The sequence below is a fragment of the Tamandua tetradactyla genome, chromosome 6 (assembly GCF_023851605.1).
Source record: "Tamandua tetradactyla isolate mTamTet1 chromosome 6, mTamTet1.pri, whole genome shotgun sequence".
NCBI classification, from domain to species: Eukaryota; Metazoa; Chordata; class Mammalia; order Pilosa; family Myrmecophagidae; genus Tamandua; species Tamandua tetradactyla.
This window is the reverse complement of record NC_135332.1, coordinates 54748294-54774668: the sequence shown is the minus strand read 5'-3', so window position 1 is coordinate 54774668 and position 26375 is coordinate 54748294. Positions and strand designations below refer to the sequence as shown.

The 26375-nt window shown below is 36.5% G+C and overlaps 1 protein-coding gene across 1 annotated transcript in view; it reads right to left on the bottom strand.

The window, feature by feature from the left end:
* VPS53 (VPS53 subunit of GARP complex) overlaps positions 1-26375 on the bottom strand; it is a 269084-nt gene that overhangs the window by 55435 nt on the left and 187274 nt on the right. The window contains exons 14-17 of the mRNA XM_077165441.1: positions 26017-26259; positions 21182-21329; positions 13230-13312; positions 12171-12249 (exon numbers count right to left, since the gene is read on the bottom strand). Of these exons, the coding sequence (XP_077021556.1) occupies positions 12171-12249; positions 13230-13312; positions 21182-21329; positions 26017-26259 (553 nt within the window). The remainder of the gene's footprint in view (positions 1-12170; positions 12250-13229; positions 13313-21181; positions 21330-26016; positions 26260-26375) is intronic.

Genomic DNA, 26375 nt, shown 5'->3' with positions numbered 1-26375 from the left:
CTAGAGGTCTAGAAAAAACTGAACTGAATGCCAAAGAACAGATACAGAACAAAGCCACCCAACAAGAAAACCCTAGGTAAAAGAATGAAAATGGCCTCTAGAATAAACTAATTAAGGAAACCAAATGCCTAAACACCAGCAAAAAATAGTCATACTAGGAAAATCGAAGATATGGCCCAGTCAAAGGAATAAACCAACATTTCAAATGAGATAGACAAATTGAAGCAACTGATTAAGGATGTCCAAAAAGACATGCAAAATCATATAAAAAAATCAAGTCAATGAGTTCAGTGAAGATATGGCAAAAGAGATAAAGGATAGAAAGACATTGGGTGAACATGAACTCAAAAGTTTGAAAAAACAAATGGCAGAACTTATCAGAATGAAAGGCATAACAGGAGATATGAAAAAAACAAAACAATGGAGACCTACAATAGCAGATTTGAAGAGGCAGAAGTAAGGGTTAGTGAACTAGAGGGCAGAACATCTGAAATCCCAAACATACACACAAAAAAAAAGATAGGGAAAAGAATAGAAAAATATGAGCAGGGTCTCAGGGAAATGAATGACAACATGAAGTGCAAAACTATATATGTTATGGGTGTCCCAGAAGGAGAAGAGGAGGGAAAAGGGGCAGAAAGACTAATGAGGAAATAATCACTGAAAATTTCCCATCTCTTATAAAAGACAAAATCACAGATACAATAAGTACAGCATACCCCAAACAGAACAGATTCAAATAGACCTACTCCAGGACACTTACTAATAAGATTGTCAAATGTCAAAAACAAAGAGAGAATTTTGAAAGCAGCAAGAAAAAAGCAATTCATCATATACAAGGGAAGCTTGATAAGACTGTGTGGATTTCTCAGCAGAAACCATAGAGATGAGAAGGCACCGACATATTTAAGATTAAGAGAAAAACTTCCAAACAAGAATTCTATACCCAGCAAAACTGTTCTTCAGAAATAAGGGGGAGTTTAAAATATTTTCAGGCAAACAGTCACTGAGAGAGCTTGTGACTAAGAGACTGGCTCTATAAGAAATATTAAAGGGAGCGCTCCAGGCAGATAAGAAAAGACAGGAGAGAGAGGTCTGGAGAAAAGTATGAAATACAGACTACAGAAAAGATAAAAAGAGAGAAAAAATAAGATATGACATATAAAATCTAAAAGATAAAATGGTAGAAGAAAGTACTGTCTTTATAGTAGCAATGGATTAAACTCCCAAATCAAAAGATACAGACTGGCAGAATGGATTAAAAACCAGGACCCATCTAAATGCTGTCTACAGGAGACTCACTTTAGACCCAAAGACAAAAACAGATTGAAAGTGAAAGGTTGGAAAAAGATATTTCATGCTAACAATCAGTAAAGCGCAGAGATAGCTATCCTAATATCTGACAAATTAGACTTTAAAAATGTAAAACAATTAAAAGAGACAAAGAAGGACACTATGTATTAAAAAAAGGAACAATTGAACAAGAAGATTTAACAATCATAACTATGCACCAAGCCAGAGTGCCCAAAATACATGAGGCAAACACTGACAACACTGAAAGGAGAAGTAGACACTTCTACAATAATAGTTGGAGACTTCAATTCATCATTCTCATCAATGGATAGAACTTCTAGACAGAGGATCAATAAGGAAACAGAGATTCTGAATAATATGATAAATGAACTAGACTTAACAAACATTTACAGAACATTACAGTGTACAACAGCAGGATACATATTTTTCTCAAGTACTCATGGATCATTCTTAAGCATAGACCATATGCCGGGTCACAAAGTAAGTCTCATTAAATTTAAAAAGGCTGAAATTATACAAAACACTTTATAGGATCATAATGGAATGAAATTGGAAATCAATAAGATGCAAAGGGCTGGAAAATTCACAAATATATGGAGGGTAAACAACATACTCTTAAACAACCAGTGGGTCCAGGAAGAAATTACGAGGGAAATCAGTAAATATCTTGAGGCAAATAAATGAAAATTAAGAACACAACATATAAAAATTTATTAGTTGCAGCAAAGGTGGTGCTGAGAGGGAAATTTATAGCCCTAAATGCCTATATTAAAAAAGAAGAAAAAACAAAAATTGAGGAATTAACTGTTTACCTGTGAAAACTACAGAAAGAATAGTAAAGTAACCCCAAAGCAAACAAGAGGAAATAATGAAGATCAGATCAGAAAAAAATGAAAATGAGAATATGAAAACAATAGAGAATTTCAGAAAACCAGAAGTTGGTTGGAGAAAATCCATAAAATTGATGGATCTTTAGCTAGGCTGATAAAAAAAAGAGACAGAGAGGATGCAAATTAGTAAAATTAGAAATGGAGGAGGGGGCATAACCACTGACCCCACAGAAATAAAGGAGGTAATAAGAGGATACTACGAGCAACTTTATGCTTATAAACTAGATAACGTAGATGAAGTGGACACCTTCCTAGAGAGGCATGAACAACCAACACTGACTCGAGAAGAAATAGATGACCTCAACAAACCAATCACCAGTAAGGAGATTGAACCAGTCATCAGGAAGCTCCCCAAAAAGAAAAGCTCAGGACCAGATGGCTTCACATGTGAATTCTACCAAGCATTCAAGAAAGAATTCCTACTATTCTTACTCAAACTCTTCAAAAAAATTAAAGAGGAGGGAAAGCTACCTAACTCATTCTATGAAGCCAACATCACTCTAATACAAAAGCTGAAAAAAGATACTACAAGAAAAGAAAAGTACAGATCAATCTTTTTGATGAATATAGAGACAAAAACCTCAACAAAAATACTTGCAAATCAAATCCAACAGCACATTAAAAGAATTATACACCATGACCAAGTGAGATTTATTCCAGGTTTAAAAGGCTGGTCCAACAAAAGAAATTTGATTAATGTAATACATTGCATCAATAAGTCAAAGCAGAAAAACCATATGATCATCTCAATTGATGCAGAAAAGGTATTTGACAAAATTCAACATCCTTTCTTGATGAAAATGCTTCAAAGGACAGGAATAGAAGGGAACTTCCTCAACATGGTAAAGGGAATATATGAAAAACCTACAGCTAATGCCATCCTCAATGGGAAAAGACTGAAAGCTCTCCCTCTAAGATCAGGAAGAAGACAAGGATGCTCCCTGCCACTACTGCTATTCAGCATTGTGCTGGAATTTCTAGCCAGAGCAATTAGACAAGAAAAACAAAAGGCATTCAAACTGGAAAGGGAGTAGTAAAACTCTCACTGTTTGCAGATGACAAGATACGAAATGTTGAAAATCCTGAAAAATCTACAGCAAGGCTTCTAGAGCTAACAAATGAGTACAGCAAAGTGGCAGGGTACAAATCAACACCCATAAGTCAGTAGCATTTTGTTTTAGCTTGTTAAAGCTGCTGGAATGCAATATATCATAAATGGAATGGCTTTTAAAAAGGGAATCTATTAAGCTGCAAGTTTACAGTTCTAAGGTCATAGAAATGTCCAAACTAAGGCATCCATAGAAAGATACACCTTAACTCCCAAAAAAAGGCTGATGACATCTGGGTTTCTCTCTTAGCTGGGAAGGCACATGGCAGTATCTACTAGGTTTGTCTACTGGCTTCTTCAAACAGCTTCCCTGGGGGTGTTTTCTTTCTTCATCTCCAAAAGTCTCTGCTGTGTAGGCTTTGAAGATTTTTCCAAAATGTTCCCACTTAAAGGACTCCACTGAGCAACCCCACCTTGAATGGATGGAGACACATCTCCATGGAAACAACTTAATCAAAAGATCCCATCCAGCAATACTGAATCAGGGTTAAAGAAGGTGGCTTTTCTGAGCACACAACAGTTTCAAAACAGCACATGTTTCTATACATTAGTAATGAGCAATCTGAGGAGGAAATTAAGAAAAAAATTCCATTTACTATACAACCAAAAGGATAAAATATTTAAGAATAAATTTAACTAAGGACACAAAAGAGTTACACCCAGAAAACTGTACGAAATTGCTAAAAGAAATCATGGAAGAATGAAATAAATGGAAGGGCTTAGACAGTGTTCATGGATAGGAGGACTGAATATAGTTAAGATGTCAATTCTACCCAAATTGATTAATAGGTTCAATGCAATACCAATTAAAATCCCAACAACTTACTTTGCAGAAACAGAAAAACCAGTAACAATTTAATTTGGAAGGGCAGGAGTGTCCTGAATAGCTAAAAACATTTTGAGAAAGAAAGATAAACAGGGAGTTTTCATACTACCTGACTTTAATGCATATTACAAAGCTACAGAGGTCAAAACAGTATGGTACTGGCATAAAGATAGATACACTGATCAATGGAATTGAATTGAGCGTTCAGAAATAGACCCTCTCATCTATGGACTATTAATCTTTGAAAAGATGGTCAAGTCAACCCAACTGGGACAGAGCAGCCTTTCAATAAATGGTGTTTGGAGAACTGGATATCCATTTGCAAAGAATAAAGAAGATTCATATCTCACACCCCATAGAAACATTAACTCAAAATGGATCATAGACCTAAACACTAGAGCTAAGACCATAAAACTTTTAGAAGAAAATGTAAGGAAATACAAATCTTGTGATAGAGGGTGGTTTCCTAGACCTTACACCCAAAGTGCAATGTAAAAAGAAACAGATAAATGGGATCTTCTCAAAATTAAACACTTCTGTGTGTCAAAGAACTTTGTCAGGAAAGTAAAAAAACAGCATTACCCGATAGAGCAACTGTTTACAAAGTTGAAAATGTGATCAGACTTCAACTAGAGATAAGAACGAAGCTGATTTGGATAGGACTAAGGTAAATCAGAAAAAAGGGTATAAGATGATAGAATCCATATTTTAAAACTTGAGACCAAAGGAAGGAATGTTCATTTGGCGCAAAATTTATATTTTGTGTAGTACACTATCTAATTTAACTTATATGATCAGTTTATTTGAATACCATAATTACATGGAGTCTTGAATAGGGCACGAGACCTTGTCGTTTCATCCAGGTTAGTGTGATGCTGGGTTATATCCCAGAGTAATGTGTGCAGAGAATAAAAAAAAAAAAATTGTGAAGTCCTCTTGGGGGACTGGGGAGAAAGGAGGAAATACTAAACATCCCTATTTGCGGAATTCCTGATATTCTCGCAAGCAGTGGGGACAACCAACTCAATAGGCTGAGCCCTTGATCTTGGGGTTTGCACCTATGAAACTTATTCCTGCAAAGGATAGGCTAAGCCTACTGATAATCATGCCTAAGTCACCCCCAGAGAACCTCTTTTGTATCTCAGATGTGGCCTCTCTCTCTAAGCTAACTCGGCAGGTGAACTCACTGCCCTCCACCCTATGTGGGACATGATTCCCGGGATGAGCTGGGACCTGGCATCACAGGATTGAGAAAGCCTTCTTGACTAAGAGGAAGAGAGAAATGAGACAAAATAAAGTGTCAGTGGCTGAGAGATTTCAAACAGAGTTGAGAGATTATCCCAGAGGTTATTCTTACACATTATATAGATAACCTTTTTTAGTTTATGGTGTATTGGAGTGGCTAGAGGGAAGTAGATGAAATTGTTGAACTGTATTCCAGTAGCCTTGACTCTTGAAGATGACTGTATAATAATACAGCTTTTACAATGTTACTGCGTGATTGTGAAAACCTGGTGGCTAATGCTCCCTTTATCCAGGGTATGGACAGATGAGTACAAAAATAAGAACAAAAAAATAAATAAATAATGGGGGGTACAGGGGATAAAAAATAACTGGAGGCACTGTAATACTTAGTGGTTAATGAGGAGGGGTAAAGGGTATGGGATGTACATTTTTTTTCTTTTGCCTTGTTATCCCTTTTTCTGGAGAGATGCAAATGTTCTAAAAATGATCATGGTAATGAATATGAAACTATGTAATGATATTGTGAGAAGCTGATTGCGTACTATGGATGGGCTGTATCTGCACGATGATATTTCAGTTAAAAAAAAAAAAGTGGACTGAGGCATGTCTCTCCTTTGAGTACGTCCGCACTCACCCTTCGACTGTGTACTTTCTTTCTCTTCAATACACTTAAAAAAAAAAGTGAACTGATTAAATACATTTTAAGGGAAGCAGTACGTTACAGTACTTAAGATAATGAAATTCGGAGTCAGTGAGTCATGAGTTTTAATATTTTGTGCAGTCTTCTAAGTGTGTGACTTGGGCAAGTTATATAACCTCTCTGAGCCTCAGTTTTCTCATCTATAAAATTGGGATGATGAAAATATCTATAATCCATATAGTTATTGAAAGATAATGCATGAAATTCTCTTCATACAGTACCTTGAATATATTAATTTCATAGTAAATATTAGCTTTTTTATGATTTTAAAAATAAATAGTGTACTATGGAACACTATGCAATCACTAAAAATATCTCAGCTCTATATTTCAGTGGTACAGAAAATTATTAAAACCTGCTAAAGTTGAAAAACAGTTTACAAAACAGTCTGAATGAAATGTATGAGCTGATTTTTATTTTTAAAAACATATACTTAAAAAGAAAAACTGAACAAAATATATTTTTGAATGGAATTATGGGTGGTTTAAAGTTTCTTCTATTTTAATTTGTATTATCTGTAATGAAGGTGATTTACTTTTGTCATAGTGAAAAAAATTCTTTTTATGAAAAAGAAATCTGTGCTTTGATTACAACTGGAAAAAAATTGAGGGTTTCTTAACCAGGGAGTTCTGTGGCCTCCTGAAATAGACCTGTATTTTAATGACTAAGGAAAATGAGAACAGATTTAAGTATTGCTTTAGCTATTCAAAATGTCTTGGGGGGATAGTAATACAACCTTCTAAATTAATACATGTTCACAATCTTGAAACCTAATGGAAATTACATGCCAGTCTATAAGGAAATTTAATTTGTTCAGTTTCTTTCTGTTTTTTCCTAAAATTACCATTAATGGACAAAAAGCTAAATGTATTTGATTTTTGACATAGACTTTGATCCTTTCAACCTAGTGATGTGCATCACTCTAGGAGAAAGGACAAAGTGAAGGGGGTAACCTGAAACCAAAGGTCCCATTAAGGAAGCCACAGATATATTTATTTAATCCTACTTGTAAGGCCATAATCAGGTGTCCTAATTCCTAGGGATTTAAAGAACTTACAGTTATTTAAAAGATAGAACTCTTTGTAATTCCACCAAAACTCTGAATAATTTCCTTTCAAGAATCAAGAGACTTGGTTTTACTTCTGGTTTCACTACTATAAAGCAAACAAACACACTAGAATGACAGGTCATTAATTTGCAGGGTTACGGGTAAGTGTGGAGCAGACTAGAATTCTTGGGTTGAATGCTCAACACATTTTCTCCCCTGTCGGAAAATCACAGTGTCAGATTAATAAAAAATGAAGACCAATATTTAATATGATTGTTACTGACTGAAATGCTCATAATCAAGTATGCATGTACACTTGTGTGAAACCAGCGCAAATGACTTAGTGTGTTTCTGTGTGTAGGCAAACTACTTAATCTGATTTTGCCTCAGGTTCCACATTTGTCAAAAGGCGATATTAGGATCTACTCTGCATGTATGGTCCAATCCTACATACATACAGACATGAGTTTGAATTTTGGCTCTGCCATATGCTAGGTAAAAGACTGTGGACAAGTGATTTAATCTCTCTGAACTTCACTTTCCTTATCTGTAAGAGGGAAAAGCAACACAGCTACCTCATAAATTTAAAATAAGGATAAAGGAAAATAATGCACTTGGGTGTTTCAGTCTGATAGGTGCTCAGTAAATAACTGTTATTACCCCTCAAAGAGCTTATCTAAGAAAATAATGCAATGTGGGAGGGTAAAGTGGTATCAAAGGTAATTCTGACATTACTTATCAGCACCACTGTCAAAATGTACACCTCCGACTGCAGATTCGGAGGGATCACTAAATTCTCATTGCATTTAGCTTCCCCATCTGGGTCTGGCTGCTCCTGAGTATGTTTTCCACCAAACTTTGCCACTCAGTGTTTTCCTCTCTTTGTCCAGCAGCAGGATTCTTGCCAACACTCAGGGAAATTATGAGTTGGTTGTGGGCATTCCCTAATTTGGATCTTTCTTCAGTCAATCCCAGGGTGCCACCTGATGAAGTAAGAAGCCCTGCTGTGATTGTAGTATTGAGGAGCATCACTTCATTCTCAACAGTACTTACACGTGCCTAAAGATTTCAGGGGACTCTATGACCTGCCGTCTTCTACAAAGATGCCCAAGTCTCCTACTCTATGTCTGCCAGCTCTGCCCTGCTAAATCTACTAAGTAGAGTTATCTTTGTCTCACTTTGTCACCATTCTTTGGTGAAACAAATGTTATGGCCCTTTAGTTCTTTTTTCTTCCTGACTTTTTAAACTTTAAAGTCATTTAGGAATTACCACTCTTAAGAAGGTATATTGTGATATGCCACAGAGATCCAAAAATGAATAAAACTCAGCCCTCAAGTTGCTCAGAGTTTAACAGGAGAGACAGAGATGTAAAAATAATTGTAATACAACAAAGTAGAGGGTCAGTCTAGGTACTGTGGTACCTTGAGGAAGTAAGAGGAATACTCTGCAAAATGGAGAAGTTGTACGGGATACAGAGTCGTCAAAACAATCTTGAAGAAGAACAAAGTAGGAGGATTGGAGGTGACAAGGCTGTTAAAGCCAACCAAGGAAGAAGCCATGGGGATGACCCCCTGACAAGAAGAATGACATAACCAAACTGCTTGACCCAATCCCCATTTTTTCAAGGAAATCTCTTTTTTATCAACTCAGAATCATTCAACATCCTTTCCATTTTGGCAAGCCCAACTCTCATTTTTCTGAGAGTTTTTTTTATTTATAGCACTGGTTATTGTAACTTTTCTCCCAATCAAAATATAAACTCCTAGAGGGCAGTCCTGTTTCCAATCTTAACTGTGTAAGTCCAAGTACAGAGTAACCTGTTGAATTCCAAAGACATTTAATGAAGTTGGCAATCCTGACAAAACTCTGAGATTTTCTAACTTCACACTTTTGTTCATACTGTCTCCCTGTCTAGAGTACCTTCTTAATCACAATTCTTTCGAAACATCTTCATCTTTCATGGTCTATTTCAAATGCCACTGCCATTAAGAAGGCTTTCCTCACCTCCCCACCAGGATATGAACACCCTCCTCTTTTAAAGAGGGTATATTGTATTTTTCTTCTGGTGCTGATTTCCTTATACCTGATACACGGTTATTTGGGTCCTCCTCTCATCTCACATACACCATACCTACTGGAATCTAAGCACCTTGGGATAAGGTCTGTCTTTCCCAGCCTTGCAAAGCCAAGCACTTCGCTGGGTAGATTTGGAATTAAACCATTTAACTAGTGGAAAAAATGATGGAATCAGAAACAAAAATAATCATTATCACAAAACATAAGTTTTATAAAAATCCTAGAAGAAACCACACAAAACAGGACACAGGCACAAATAACAGAGAGTGTATGCTGAATCAATTTGTGACTGCTTGGCTTGTTTATATCTAGTCATTTTCATCACATGGATTTCATTTTGCTAGAACTCTAAAACACTCAAGACAAAAAGTAATGGTCTACCAGCTGCTGTGTTCCCAAGTCTGTGGTTTTCCTATGATATAAACAAGAGATTCTAAAGCTGTGGTCTCTGTTGAAATTTGCTGGTATGGGCCTGGGATAGAAATGGGTGGTGGATGGTGGGGGTGGGGAGGGTTTGAGGAAAATCTACCTAATGAACTGACAGTTCATATAAGCAACACCTGGAGTGTTAAACCCCCTCTAAGTGTTATTTTACTGAAAAAAACAATCGTTCTTCCTTTGGTAAATGTAAAAATTCTTTCACCAGCTGCATTCCAATCTAAAGTGTGTGGCAGTTTTAAAAGACATGGCAGCTGGAACAGATCACATTCAGGATGTAGTGAACATTCACCAGCAGCTAGGGGATAATCAGAGCCTACAAAACGAATCCTCAGAGCCATGTTTCTGCCTTTACTCTAAAAGAATGGATTAGCCTCAGTTTGCCTGTTCAGAGTGTTCTGCTTATAAACATCGAGAATACATCAAGATCAGATTGGCAAAAGGATCAGCTTTTTCAATAGAAACTTTGTGACATCAGCTATTTCAGGACTTTTCACCGCACTCCATAAAATCCAAAGCCTAAATTGTGGTTTTGGTCCTATTTTTGTTAATTTTTTACAATCTATTTCAAAATCAAATTCGGACCAAATGTCTGCTTACACAACCTTATGACATGGCTGCTCTTCCTGACAAGAGGGAACGGGAACTAACTATCATTTATTGAGCACTTTCTTTACATTCTATCCTCACAGCAACTCTGGGAGGAAGATATCCACATTTTACATACAGGTGAGGAAGCTTGGGCCCAGGGAGGTCAAGTCATTTGCTCAACATCTTTAAAGGAAAAACTGAAGAATCAGGTCTGTCTGGCTCCAAAACCAATGTTCTTTTCACTGCATTCTGCTACTGGCCCACATGCCCTGGAAAAGTTCTTTCTCTAGAATTTGCAACAATGCTACAAGAGTCTATGACTCTAGAACTGAAACTGGCAAATCTTTTCTGGAAAGGGCCAGACAGCAACTGTTTTGGGCCTTCTGGGTACATGGTTTCTGCTGCAATTACTCAACTCTGTGTTGTAGCACAAAAGCAGTCACAGACTGCCTAAATGAATGGAGAGCGGCTAGGTTCCTATAAAACTTTATTTCTCAAAACAGGCAGCAGGCCAGATTTGCTCCACAAGCTGTAGTTTTCCCTGCTCTAGAAAGTTTTAAACTGGGCAGATGCATGTTATTTAGTTTAGAATGCAATAAAGAATTGCCTGCTTCCAACATATTGATCAACAAATGTGAGTGTCTTCTATATGCAAGATAATATGAGGGATAGAGAGTAGTACAAAATATGGTTCATGTTTTAAGGAATATGCATTCTTTTCGGGAGAGAAAACATGGGCACTGTGCTGGTTTGAAATGATGTATGTACCCTAGAAAAACCATGTTTTAATCCTAATCCCATTTTGTAAAGGCAGCCATTTCTTCTAATCCCTATTCAGCATTGTATGTTTGAAACTGTTATCAGATCATCTCCCTGGAGATATGATTTAGTCAAGAATGGCTGTTAAACTGGATTAGGTAGAGGCGTGTCTCCACCCATTTGGGTGGGTCTTGATTAGTTTCTGAAATCCTATAAAAGAGGAAACATTTTGGAGAATGAAGGAGATTGAGGGAGAGCAAAGCAAAACTACATAGCCACAAGAAGCAGAGTCCACCAGCCAGTGACCTTTGGAGATGAAGAGGAAAATACCTTCCAGGGAGCTTCATGAAACAGGAAGCTAGGAGAGAAAGCTAATAGATGACACCGTATTCGCCATGTACCCTTCCCGATGCGAGAGAAACTCTGACCGTGTTTGCCGTGTGTCTTTTCACTTGAGAAAGAAACCCTGAACTTCATCAGCCTTCTTGAACCAAGGTATCTTTCCCTGGATGCCTTAGATTGGACATTTCTATAGACTTGTTTTAATTGGGACATTTTCTTGGCCTTAGAACTGTAAACTAGCAACTTATTAAATTCCCCTTTTTAAAAACTATTCTGTTTCTGGTATATTGCATTCTGGCAGCTAGTAAACTAGAACAGGCACAAAAAAGCCAAATAGCAGCATGGGGTGGCAGGCAGTAAGTCCCAAAGGAGCGGACTTGAGATCAAGGACTGACTGATGGGCACCATGACATTAGAAAATCAGAGTCCACAATTCTGATCAAATAATCCTTGTTGGTTTCAGAGCTCAGAAAGAGTTGGAAAAAACCTTTCAAAGTACAAGAATGAAGAATGAGTCAGAAAGGTGCTACTTTGAGCACTAACAAAAACACCCATTCTGGTGAGACCATATTGAGGTTTTCAGCATGTGTTAGATGCTAATCAAAGACAACATCTGCTTTAGACTTACCAACTGTCAATGAGACAGTTCCCTGTCTCATTCTAAAATGACAAGCAACAGGCCAAAGGTACATGATAAGCTGAATCCTTTGAGAAACTCTTGGAGGTTTTCCATTTTCCTCCCAACAACCTAAAGAAACTACTGGCAGGAGCTGATAGGAATCACTGGAGTCACTCTTGCAAGCTTAGTAAGAAGCTGTGTCCTAAAGCCTACCTTGCTCATGGCAGTTAGAGCAGGATCGCAGGCAGCATCAAGATCCTGAACCAACAACTGAATACTGCTGGAGATGACACTGTAAAACAAATTATTTTTGTCACAACTTAAAAAAAAGACTTTCTGAATGATGGACATATCCTCATCCAAATGTTTTAAGCACCTGTGGAAAAATGAGAGTCATCATTTCACCAGAAAAGTTCAAGTTCTAAAAGGGAATTAATGATAATAGAGAGGACATTTGGGCTTTTTCTTTTCATTCCTGATCTACATCTTGGTCTTATTTGGTTATGTTACCACCTAGTTAAGACACACAATTCCATGCCATGACCAATTCCCCTAAACGCCATCCCTCCAAAAAATACTTGTCTCTCCAAAATATTTAAGTCAGAATTGAAAGAAAAAGCCATGAAAATGGGAGGAAAAAACCCAAGAAGAGAATTTTGACTTTTTTCCTCAATAAGTTGTTCATGAGAGACTTGAAGCTTGGCCCACACCTATCTATTTAATGCCAATGGAATAGGAACTGAATGCATCAAAAATGATGCCAGGTAATGCCAGGGAAAGAAATACACCAAGGGAGGTGTACTGCTTGAAGTGTCACATTCACTTCTTGGATATAATAGCAGTACCCCTCTTAACCCCTGAACACACACACACAAACACAATACCCCTACCTAATGGCTAAAATCAGTCCATATAACCTTTACATTCTAAAACACTGAAGATGGGGCTGTTCTTCTGTGGATTTAGGTGGGGCAAATGGGAGACCCTATACTTGACCTTTAGGCAGCATTGCCCAAGGATGGATTTATTCTGTTATTCTACATAGTACAATGATAAAGGTCCTGTAACCTGAAAGAATGACTGTATTTGAGAAGCCAGAATAGGAGGCTTCTAATGCTTCTGTTTAGTGGCTAAAGGAGAATAATCCTGATGTAGCAGGAGGTCCTGGAAACCTCTTAGGCTCTGTGCTGACCTAAAGCCAACAGGCTGGGACGTGCTGCATCATCAAGGCCTTGATCATGCAGGCCTTGAGCATATGTAGAAGGTACATACGTGCTGAACGTGTCCATTTCTCCAGTCAAATTAATTCGTTCAGTCAGGCTTACATCAACTTTTTCTTTGAGTTTTTCTTCCAACTATTAGAAAATAAGAGAAACAAACAACATGTTTAATGACTATCCAGAGGAGGAGCATAATAATGATAGTTGACATTTACTGAGCTTGCATGATTCCAGTACAGTGCTAGGCACTTTTCACATATTGACTCATTCAATTTTCACAACAACCCTATGAAGAATATTCTATAATTACCCCCATTTTACAAACAAGAAAACTGAGGCTCAGAGAAGAAAAATAATCTACCCAAGATGATAAGTAGTAGGGCCAAGAATCAACCTTCCTCCAAGGCATGTGGCCTTTAACACTGAGTTGTACTTGTACAATTCATTTCATTAATTTTAAAAAGATCCTGATTTTAATATACTCCTTGCCCTTAATAAAGAAGTATTTGCAAAGTCCCCTTGGGAGACTTGGGGAGAAAGGAAGAAGCAGTCAATTTGCCCATTTGGAGAATTTCTGATATTCTCATAAGCAGTGGGGAGAACAAAATCAATAGGCCAAACCCTCAATTTTGGGATTCACCCTTATGAAACCTATTCCTGCAAAAGACAGACTAAGCCTACTTAAAATTACGTCTAAGAGTTACCCCAGAAAACCTCTTTTGTTGCTCAGAAGCGACCTTTCTTTCTAAGCCAATTTGGCAGGTAAACTCACTGCCTTCCCTGCTATGTGGGACATGACTCCCAGGGGTGTAAATCTCCTTGGCAAGGTGGGACAGAACTCCCGGGATGAGCCGGGACCCAGAATCAAGGGATTGAGAAAGCCTTCTTGACCAAAAGGGGGAAAAGAGAAATGAGACAAAATACAGTTTCAGTGGCTGAGAGATTTTAAAAAGAGGCAAGAAGTTATCTTGGAGGTTATTCTTATGCATTACACAGATATCCCTTTTTTGTTTATGGTACATTGGAGTGGCTGGAGGGAAGTATCTGAATCTGTTGAGCTGTGTTCCAGTAGCCTTGATTCTTACAGATGACTGTATAAAGATACAACTTTTACCATGTGACTGTGTGATTGTGAAAACCTTGTATCTGAAGCTCCTTTTATCCAGGTATGGACAGATGAACAAGAAAAATGGATCAAAAAATAAATAATGGGGGGGATAAGGGTTAAAATAAATTACATAGATGGAAATACTAGTGGTCAATGAGAAGAGGGTGTCAGTGGTAGGGTATGTAGGAGTTTTTCTCTTTTTTCTTTTTATTTCTTTTTTTTGGAGTTATACAAATGTTATAAAAATGATCATGGTGATGAATACACAACTGTGTGATGATATTTTGAGCCACTGATTGTATACCATGTTTGGAATGTATGTGTGTGAAGATTTGTCAATAAAAATATTAAAAAAAAAAAAAGATACTCCCTGCCCCATTAACAGCAGGCTTACCTGACACCATTGGAAACCACTGGTGGTGGGTAGCAGTAAAATCAGTTAAAACATTCATTGCATGCCACTATGGGCCAAGCACCATGCTAGGTGTTGGGGATGCAGTGGTCAACAAATAGAACTTAGTCCCTGCCCTTCTTAGCCTACAATCTAAAATAGAAACAGTCAGCCCACTTTTAGCAGCCTCAAAGAAAAATATAACCAACCAAAAATGTAAACCTCTCAGAGGATCCCTGTGAATCAATAAATCTAGTACTCCAAACCTATCATACAAACTGTAGGAATAATAAATATTTTGTCTTCTATTAAAACAACGCTCTTAGGGTGCATAAACTAGTATAATCTTTTTAGAAGGCCATTTATTTAAAAAGCAAAAATTTAAATTTACATACCATTTAAGCCAGCAATTTCACATTTAGAAAGTATTACAATGAAACAATGAGATCAATGTAAAAAGATACATAAATGTTCTCTGCAACATTTACTAATTTAACCAACATTTACTGAAGGCCTGTTATGTGCCAGGCCCTGTAATAAAATAAGGGAGTTACTTGGTGAACAAAAAAGATAAGATCCTGTTCTCATAAAGCCAACATTTTAGTGTTATTCATATTATTTGGTAATAAAATAAAGATTAGAAACAATCTACATGTCTATGTATAAGGGACTGACGAAACAACTTATGGCACAAGCTTACATGCTTAAATTCTTTAGCAGCCTCTTCCTGTTACACTGAAAATCAAATTCAAACTGCTAGCCATGACTTGGGTGCCGTCTAGCTCTCCAGACCACATCTTATTGCTCTCCCCATTGCCTGTGAGGCTCTAGTTTATACTGGCCTCTTAAGTTTCTGGAACACACCAAAGTCTTTTCTTCCTCAGGACCATACACTTCACACTTCCTGCTTCCTCACGTGAAACACTTCCTAACCACCCCTCCTAACCACCCTCCTAACCAACCCCCTTGCCCCACCGCTCTCCAAACTTTCCAAGTCCTTCACCAGGCAGGTCTCTGCTTCAACAGCACCTCACAGAGAGGCCCTCTTTGACTACTGTTTTCGTAGGCAACTCTCTGACTCTAGCCCTGCAACATTTCTTTCTTTCCTAGCACACAAAACTGAACTCACAGCTTTGCTTATTTCTTTATTATCTGGCTCCTCCAACTAGTTCTAAGTTTCAAGAAAGAAAAAAATTTGTGTACTTTGTTCACCACTGTTAATTAAAACCAAATATAATGCCTGGTACATAAAAACACTCAATAAATATTTCCTGAATTTAGTATCTAAAAGGCTAAAGTAATACTGACATGGGAATATATTCAAGATTTAGTTAAAAACAATGTTGTTTTATTATAGAACAATATGTATAGCATGGGTCTAAAAAGTGGAAAGATATTTTTAGATAAACTGTTAATGGTGGGTGTCTTGAAGGGTGAGATTATGAGGGACTTATATTTCCTATAAATATGTTTCAATAATATTTGAAACTTTTAAAAAATGTATTACTTTAAAACTATTTAATAAGGAAAATTTCAAACATTTACAAAAATACAGAGAATAGTATAATATACCAAAGTACCCATCAGCCAACTCCATCAATTATCATTTCATGGTCAGTCTTGTTTCATTTATACCCCCACCTATTTTCCCACCCTTGAATTACTTTGAAGTAAATCCTATATATTATTTCAACTGAAAATATTTCAATACGTAGTTCTAAAAGATAAACATTAAAAATAACCATAATACCATTATCATACCTAAAAAATTAACAATAATTCCTATAACACCATCACATACCTATTTAGTCAGTGTTAACATTTTCCTCATTGTCTTACAATTTTTTAAAATAGTTTTAATCAGGATCCAAATAAAGACCATATGTTGCAACTAGTTATACAACTGGATATGTCTTGTCTCTCTTATTTTAAATTGAAACAATTACCATATTAAAATATACAGCTCATATACACCTATGTAATGACAATAGGAATCACACATAAAAAAAAAAATCAAGGTATAAAACATTTCCATCACCACAGAAAGTTCCCTCATGCCCCATCCTTTTCTAGTTAATCCCCATTCCCAACCACTGTCTGATTCCTATCACCATGATTAGTTTTGCCCACATTTGAGTTTTATATAAATGGAATGAATCAGTAGATATTCTTTGATGTCTGGCTTCTTTTACTTAGCATAATGGTTTGAGATTCATCCATGTTATAGTATCAGTAGTTTATTCATTGTATTCTACTGTATGAATATACCACAACTCCTGTTAATAGATATTTGGACTGTTTCCAGTATGAATGGGGATGTTATAAATAACCTTGCATGCATCTTTAAAAAAAATTTTATATTATTTAACATTTATTTGACACATTAATTAGATTTATTTTAATGTTCAAATAAGACTCAGAGTATAATCAATTGTTTAGGTTGTATCTGAGGGTAGAAATTGCATATATTCTGAGTAATGATGACTGAAAATTCAAATTTCATGTATCTTTTTGTGATTATGTTTTCATTTATCTCGGGTAAATACCTGGAAATGGAACTGCTAAGTCATAAGCTTTTATAAGAAACTGCCAAACTGCTTTCCAAATGGGTATACTATTTTACCCTCCTACCACTAACATTATGAGAGCTCTAGTTGTTCCATATTCTCATCAACAATTTGATGTCATTCTTTTTCACTTTAGCCATTCTAATGAATGTCTCTCCTAGTTTTAATTTGTATTTCCCTGTTGACAAATGATATTGAGCACATTTTCATTTTTTTATTGGCCAATCATATAACTTGTTTCGTGAAATGTCTGTCCAAGTCTTTTGCCCACTTTTAATTGGGCTGTTTACCTTTTAATGATGATGATTAGCAGTTCTTTATATATATTGGATACAATTATCTTGTCAGTTATGTGTGCAGTAAATATTTTTTCTCAATCTGTTGCTTGTCTTTTTTCTTAATGGAGTTTGAGAGGTGAAAAATTTTCATTTTCATGAAGGCCAATTAATCAATTTTTTTTTCTTTTATGGCTAATACTTTTTATATCCTGACCCAGGAACCTTTGCCTACCTCAAAGCTGTGAAGATCTTTCCCTGTGTTTTTCTTCTAGAAGCATTATGCTTCTGGGTTTTACATTTATATCTATAATCCATCTTGAATTAATTTCTGTGTACGGTGTGAAGTAGCGGTTGAAGTTCATGTTTCATTATGAATAACCAGCTGTTACAGCTATTATTATTAAGAAGATTTTCCTTTCTCCATTTAATTGTCTTGGCACCCTTGTGGAAAACCAATAGACATGCGGGCCCATTTCTAGGCACTTTATTCTGTTTCACTGATTTATTTGCCTATCTTTATACCAATGCAACGCTGTCTTTATTATTTCAGTTTTATAATAAATCTTGAATTCAGATAGTGTAAGAAGTCCAACTTTTTTCTTATTTTCATGATTTTTTGGCTACTAGACCCTTTGTATTTCTCTACAAATTCTAAAATCATTTTGCCTACTTCTTTGATAAGGTTGCCAGAATTTTGATAGGGACTGTGTGAATCTACATATAATTTACAGAGAATGGACAGCTTAACCACATTGATTCTTTCAATCCATAAACATGATCTTTCTATCCATTTATTCAAGTTTTCCTTAATTTGTCTCATGAATATTTTGTGATTTTCAAAACAGAGGTCTTTTTTCTTTCAAGACAGAGGTCTTCTTTTTTCAAGACAGAGGTTATAAATATCTTTCATTAGATATATTGCTAGGTATCTACATACCTAGCTAAAGGCAATTACAAATGTTTCTTTTAAACAAACTCTATTTTTTAAGAATAATTTTAGATTTACAGAAAAATTGCAAAGTTAGTACAGAAAGTCTCTATACACACTGTACCCTGTCTCTATAGTCCTTTATGATTAACATTTTACATTAGTATGATAAATTTGCTACAATTAATGAAACAAAAGAGATGCATTATTGGTGTTTTAAAATTTTATTTTCTGTTGTTTAGATTTCCAAGTATCTTTGGTTTCTCCCTCTATTTCTTTTTTTCCCCTTGCAATTTTCTTCTTAAAGAAACTAGGTCATTAGTCCTGGTTTTTTTTTTTTTTTTTTTTTACATGGGCAGGCACTGGAATAAAACCTGGGTCTCTGGCATGGTAGGCTAGAAGTCTGCCTGCTGAGCCACTGTGGCCCACCCCATTTGCCCTGTTTTTAAAGAAAACTTTCATGATATGTTGTATACTTCTATCAGGAGATATGTAATTGCCTGCTTGTTTCTCTTTTCATGATCTCAGCAGCTATTGATTCTCAATGCCAAGATCCATCATTTTATTCCATTAAGAGGTACAAAATAATGATATCTAATTATCTTTTCTCTTCATTTTATTAGCTAAAATTCTTCTATAAGGAGATACTTCCATCATCAACAATTTGATTATCCTGAGGTACAAATCAGATAGAAAAGGCAGGATAAGTACTTTAATTTTACTTAACAGTTTTCAAAATAATGAGATGGTTCTTCAGATAAATGAATTTTAAAAAAAATATCATTATAACCAGTAGATTTATACTTATTTGATACTTTCAATCCACTGCAGTTAACATCCTTACTGATGCGTATCTTGTCCTATCTCTGACCAGCAGAGTTTCCTCACAGTGTCCCTGAATACTTCTGAGATGTCCTTAATGGTCTCTGACACCTTTCCTGCCTTCCGTATGATATAATGTCATACAGAAAGCAAGAAAGACTCATTTGTACATTTCCTTCCCAGACTTGGAATTAGCCATTTCTTCAGGAATCTCTGGTTCTTTTTGGTGGAAATGGTATTTAAACACCACAATATAGGTGTTAGAAATGTAGTTACTTTTTTTTTTTGGGAATGTATTTACTTTTATAATCAGTAAAAATAAATTTCATTAAATTAAAAAAAAACTGGCTACATATACCATAAATCCTCAAAATGGTTTCTGATCTACTAATGATTCTAAAGCTTCCAAGAATTTGCTCTAGAAAAATAATGCAACACATATATGTTGCTATATTCAGAAAGATGTTCATTATAGAATTATTTATAAAAGCAAACATTTGAAGCAGCATTAACAATTATCAGTGATACTATTAAATAATTTATGGTACAGAACCTTAATGGAATGTTATATAACTATTAACAGTGATTATAATAAACTCATAGCAACAGAAGAAATGCTTATGCTATGATGTTAACAATAACAAAAAAAGGATAAAAAAGTCAATTAAATTAAGATTATAACACAAAACTACATTTATGAAAAATGATTGGAAGAAAACATCCTAAATTGCCAATATGATTATTTTAGGGTGAGAGGGTGACAGGGTTATGTGATTGGTGGTGTTTTTTTTTTTTTGTAATATATTTATTTTACTTTAAAAACATTATATTTGCATCTGTGTATGTCTTTCTATTTCTGTACACAAAAAAATTTTAAATAAGGTTTCTTTATCAAAGAATTCTGGGACTCCTGCCTCGGAGGTCCTCACAGAAGTTGTCATCCTGCCTTTGGAGTTCTAGGGCTAAAGTGATTGTTGCTTCTGGCTCTAAGGCCAAAGCTTTACAGTTCATTCCCTGTGTAACTCGAGGTGACCATGTCTCCAAAGAGAATATGCTACTGCTTCTGCCTCTGACTGTCTTAACTGCAACTGTGGAATCTTTGGGAGAACATTTCTTATTTGGTCTCCTGTATTCTAGCTCTGGTTCATAGGAGTTCCAAGTTGTACCGCTTGAACTGTAATTTATGGCTGTCTTCCTATGATTTAGAAATATGTAAATAATAAACCCAAAGAGGTGGAAAGAGCAAAGCCTTCCCAATTACTTTTACTTTTCCTCTCTTGCCCATAGGTGAAGTTCAGAACACATGTTAAAAAGGAATTTCTAATCCCAAGTCTAAGGCTGAGTGATTATTTTGGGATTTCCTTCTGCTAAATCAGTTTCTGAACTACTGCCATTTTGGGGGCTCCAGTAGAGGCATCACCCTTTCCTGCTTCATAGTTCCTGAACGTCAGCATCCTAAACAATGGTTATTTGTTTAGGCAGACTGAGAGTGCTATGTAAATTTCAGGAGACACATAAAAGCCCAAAGGATTCTGCTCAGCTTACTAACACTTCTGAGAATGGAATAACTGCTTGTGACTCATTACCACCAAAGGCTGGGTCTTTACACCATTAAATTTGTTACTACTTTCTGTATATAAAAGACAGAGCTACTGACCTACTTTCAAGAAGGCATGCCCTTTGAGTGGCTTTGTAAAGAGACTAGTCATACTTTCTTGTCTAGTCTCTTTTGAGGCAAGGCCTTGACATAAGGTGGTAGCCTGGGCGGTCTTCTGGCCGTAGGATGCCAACTGGTCTGCCTAAGGTTGGCACCTGTGGCCTCATTTGGGTCTATATTCTGACCAATGAGTTAGGTGACCTAGGTATTTCAGGAAAAGGAGATGGTAGGTGGGCAGGCTGGTGCGACTCACCTGCTGGGTGGTAGCCAGGCAGTATTCTGCTGTGCTCAGGATACTGCAGATGAGGCAGAGCTCTTCTAGAGTGAACTTGGCTACTTCTGAGCCCTCTTTTTCCTTGAGGAGGCTGCTGATGGTGAGCCCTCCACTGCTGCTTGTGGTTCTGAGGAAAAAGAACAGGAACTAGTCAGGCTGGAACTTCAAACTTTGCTTCTCGAACTGGAAACTGTACATCTTAAGACAAAGAAAAGGGGAAAGGAAAGGATGGATATAGCTTGAATAAACCCACACAGAATGAATCCTTTTCCTATTGGCCTTACCTTGAATATTATCTGTTTAAATTCTCTGACTATCAGAAATAGGAAAAGACAATTCTAAAAGTCAGCTAGTAATCAGTCCATTAACTATGATGATTCTGACACTGGCAGAGAAAGCTGCTGAACTGCCTCTCCCTTTAGCTTGGAATTTTTTGTTATGCAGAACTCATTTAGGATCATCTGTAGCACAGAAGCTAGGATACCAATTGTTTCTTTCAACTAAGAAAATTCAGTGCTGGAATTTATATGTTGTGCATGTGAGGAGTACAAAACTGAATATTAAGATACTGTTCTTCCCCAAAGCCTGATTGCCACAAGGAACAAAAAAGCATCGCCTACTGCTCCAGTCATGTGTTTCTTAGTGTGAAAACACAGTTATAAAGCTTTCTGCTATTTCAGTTGTGAGATTTTTTTTTAATAAGAGTTCAGTGACATTTATTTTGAAAATAAAAGAGACATTGCTCCTTTAAAAATTAAAACTGTCTAGTCTTAACTGGTAATCAAAGACGTGAACAGACTTTAATTTCTAGCACTGATAAGGGTGTGAGGAAACTTTTGCTCTCTTAACAGTGGATATTAAATTGTACTTTTCTGGAGGACATTTTGGTAATATAATTGATGAGCTTTAAAAAATGTTCTGAGTATTTGACCCAGTAGTTCTATTTCTGTACAAAGATATTCATCTGATTATATATATATATATATATTTTTTCATTTGAAGCTGTTTTGGTTTACTGATTTCATGTATATACAACATCCATCTAAATAATACACCTTTGGAGACTTTAAATACAAAATGGTTGTGTTTTTTTTTTTTAAGTTTTTGTTTTTGTGTATGTGTGTGTGTGAAATATGACATAAATACAAAAAGGTGATAAATTTCCAAGTGCATGTTAACAAGTAGTTATAGAACAGAATATAAAGCTAGGTATGGATTACAGTTCCATGATTTTTCATTTTTTCTTCTAGCTGCACTAAGACACTGGAGACTGACAGAAATATCAATGTAATGATTCAGCAGTCATATTCATTTGTTAAATCCTATCTTCTCTGTTTTACTCCTTCTCTTTAAATAACATATATACATAAAAGCAATAAATTTCAAAGTACATCACAACAATTAGTTGTAAAACAGATTTCAGAGTTTGGTATGGGTTACAATTTCACAATTTTATGTTTTTATTTCCAGCTGCTCTAATATTGGAGGCTAAAAGAAGTTATCAGTATACTGATTCAGCACTCATACTTATATGTTAAACCCACCCTTCTCAGTATAACCCCACCATTACCTTTGATCTTTCTCTCACTCTTTAGGGGTATTTGGGCTATGCCCATTCTAACTTTTTCATGTTGGAATGGGCTGTTGATAATATGGGATAAGGAGATGGAACTAGGTGACATTCTAGAAGGGCTGGACCCTCTGCATCTCAGGACTTATCTGGTCCAGGGATTCATCTGGAGGTTGTAGGTTTTGGAGAGTTACCCTAGTTCATGGAAACTTCATAGAATCTTATATAATGCCCTAGGTATTCTTTAGATTCTTTAGGATTGGCAGGAATGATTTTGGTTGGGGTTTGGCAAGTTCCGATAGGTAGTAATGTCTAACTGAAGCTTGCGTAAGAGTGACCTCCAGTGTAGCCTCTCAACTCTATTTGAACTGTCTCGGCCACTGATACCTTACTTGTTACCTTTCTTGTCCCCTTTTTGGTTAGGATGGCATTGTTGATCCCATGGTGCCAGGACACATCTGATTTTATATATGTATATATTTATTTTTGTATGTTGTACAGTGGGGTCATATTTCATTATTTTTCCATGTGAGTATCCTGTTATTGCAGCACCATTTGTTGAATTTTTGTTTATTTATTTGTTTTTTGTTTATCTGTTTTGCTTGTTTGTTTTTTGGGAAGTGCATGGACCAGGAGTCAAACCTGGGTCTCCTGCATGGCAGGCGAGAATTCTACCACTGAACTATCCTTGCACCCCCTTCTGATTATATTTTAAAATGCCAAAATTGTGAACCTACATGGCCAACCTTAAAAGAATGATTATGTAAACTGAGGATTTTCTGTATGTTGGATTATCATGGTATCATTTGATGAATATATGTTGAACTAGTGTTGACAATTCTATATTTGTCTTCCAGAACCATCCTCTGCTCTTCTCCATGGCTTGGAAGTCTGACTTTTACAGACTTATCACCCAGGTTTCCTTGTTCTCTGGTTTCCTGTTGGGTTTGGCCAATGGGAGACCCGGAAGGAAGTCGGAGAGGTAGAAGAGAGAGATGTCTGGTTAATAACTAGTCCTCCTACCCTATCTCTGCTCCACTGTGGTCTTTGCAATGATGTGTTCTTCTGTAAAATAGCTTCTGTTGGGCAGCCTCTCTTCCACAGCCCCAGCTCTCAAAATAGATTCTAATATAGTAACAATTAACCACCAGTACTTGGATAATTCAGAATCCTCTGTTGGTTCCCCTCACCCTGCTCACAGTTTTGTGAATGCTCTCTTTACTAACAAAATCCCAGCTGAGTATGCCATTTGTTTCCTGCTGGGGCATCAGGGAAAATGCTCAAAGGATGATGTTAAGTGAAAGCAGCAGATTATAAAACTATAAGAAGTATAGTTCCAATTTTGTTAAACAAAGGCACATTATATCTATAGAAAAAATATAAACCAAAAAATTAAAGAAATTATCTCTGGGTGGAGAGAATATAGGTGATTTTAATTTTATCTTTGTGCTTTTCTGTTTTCTAAGCTATAATGAACTTGTTTTATTTTTCTTTTGGAAGAAAATTACTTTATTCTAACTAGTTCACAGATAAAAACCATCATAGCAGCTGGTTTAAGGAGGCCACACAAACATGTGTCCAGCCCCAAACTCTGTACTGTCTAGTGGATTCTTCTATACACTAAAAGCACCCTCTTCCTTTGTGATTCTGAAGCAAGGAAGATATTAATGATAGAGGAAAGGTTTAACTGAGGTTTTACAGTGTACACTTTTACTATCAATTATAGTTTTATGCTAAATTAACTGGGTCATGAAAGCAGATTTTCCATTTCTTCATTTTGAACTTCTTGATGAGGCTAATCCATTTTCCAATCTGCAATGTTTCAGCATCTCGCTGAAACCCTCACAAAGCTTAAGGTCACCCTGGTAATAGGCACACTCCAAAAACAGTTTCATCTCATAGTGGCAAGAGCCAAACTGTTGCTGCTGCTAGTATGCTGGCCGGGCTCCCTGAGGCTCCTGGTAAGTGATGTTAGGCCTTGAGGGCTCAGCGCTGCTCCCTCCACCAATGCCCCTAGTGATAACAGTGATAACAGCGTGTGCCCAACCACAGAGCCCACAGCCACACCAGCTGCAGTGGTTGCCACCGGGGACATCAGACATGGCTGCTGGGACGCAGCAGCAGGTGAGCCAACTGCAGATGATAGGGCTGCTGTTGGCAGCTGAGCTGCAGGTGCTGGCCTGGGGGTGGCTCTCATCTGAGGCACCGAGCCAGTCGGAGCCACCATGTGTGAGGTAGAGCTCCAGCTTCCATGCAGCAACACAACTAGGTGGTAGCTTGGCTTCTAGAAGGACCCTGCATTATTTCATAATCAGGATGAAAGTTATTAAAAATTTTTAATTAATTTTTATGATAGTCAAAGAAGTTCTCATTAGTAAAACATATCTGTCACTTCAAATTTCTTGTAGAGCATAGAATCCCTGGATTTTCCTTCCTCCAAATAATGTAAATTCCCATACATGATACATTTTAGTGACAATTACAAAAACTAATTCCAGATTCATTGATTTAGCCATGGGGACGATTTGCAAATACTAGATCCAAAAGCATTCCTTTAGATCATATTCCATGACAATCAAAATTGCTACATAACCAAAACATCTATTAAACCTTAGTCAAATGATCCAGTTATCTTAAGAAATAATCAATATAACAATATTCTAATGCCCCAGAATATTACAGGGGAATCACTATAATTAGAAGCTGAGCTGTACAAGCTTCCCCACCAATTTCATATCTTTAAAGATTAAAATCTACTTATCATAGCAAGCTGCAGATATTGTAAGACAGACTTTGGAACCTAGTCAGACTGAGGTTGAAAAGCAGATTAATTCGTCCCATGTAATTTTCATTCCAGGGCATATTCTCATCAAATGGAGCTCAATTAAATTGTGCATGATCTTTAACAGTTACCTTTCCCCACCCACCTTTTTTCTTTTAAGTGCCTATATCTGGATCCATATAAATTAAATCCATATATAATGGGATTGACTCCCTTGAGCCCACTGTGGTAAAATGTGATTGGCAGCTGGTGGACATTTACTCTAATGGTCTTGTTTAGCTGTGGAATCCCATCAGTGAGGAAATAACTTCAGACCCTTGGGAAATCAATAAGTGTGTTTTCTTCCTTGATACTCATAGCAGTTCAGTAAAAAACTTCACAATGGATTTCCTTAGAGATTCCCCAATTTAGGTATATTTAGAATCTCACTTCACCATTTAGACCATGAAGACCAGGACTCACTTGGGCAGGTTGCCAGAGAGGATTTTCCAGGCATATTCCCGGAGGTACTTCTGGAAAATGGTGGTCAGAGCAATCATTGGCTCTCCAGTACTGAGTTGAGAGCACTGTACCATGCATTTCTTGTAGTAGACAAAGAGGTCAGCACAGCTGGGCAGCACGGCACCCCCTTCATCTGTATTGGGCTTAGGTGGCCCCTGGGCTTTGAAATCAGTCACAAACCGATCTATTAGCTCTCCAAGGTTTCTAGGAGGAAGAAAATCTAAAATGTTATTTCTCTTCAAGAAAGATAAAAGCAAATATGCTTATTTATATGCCTTTTAAATTTAAAATTGGACCCAATGTTTATAAGTATCACTATT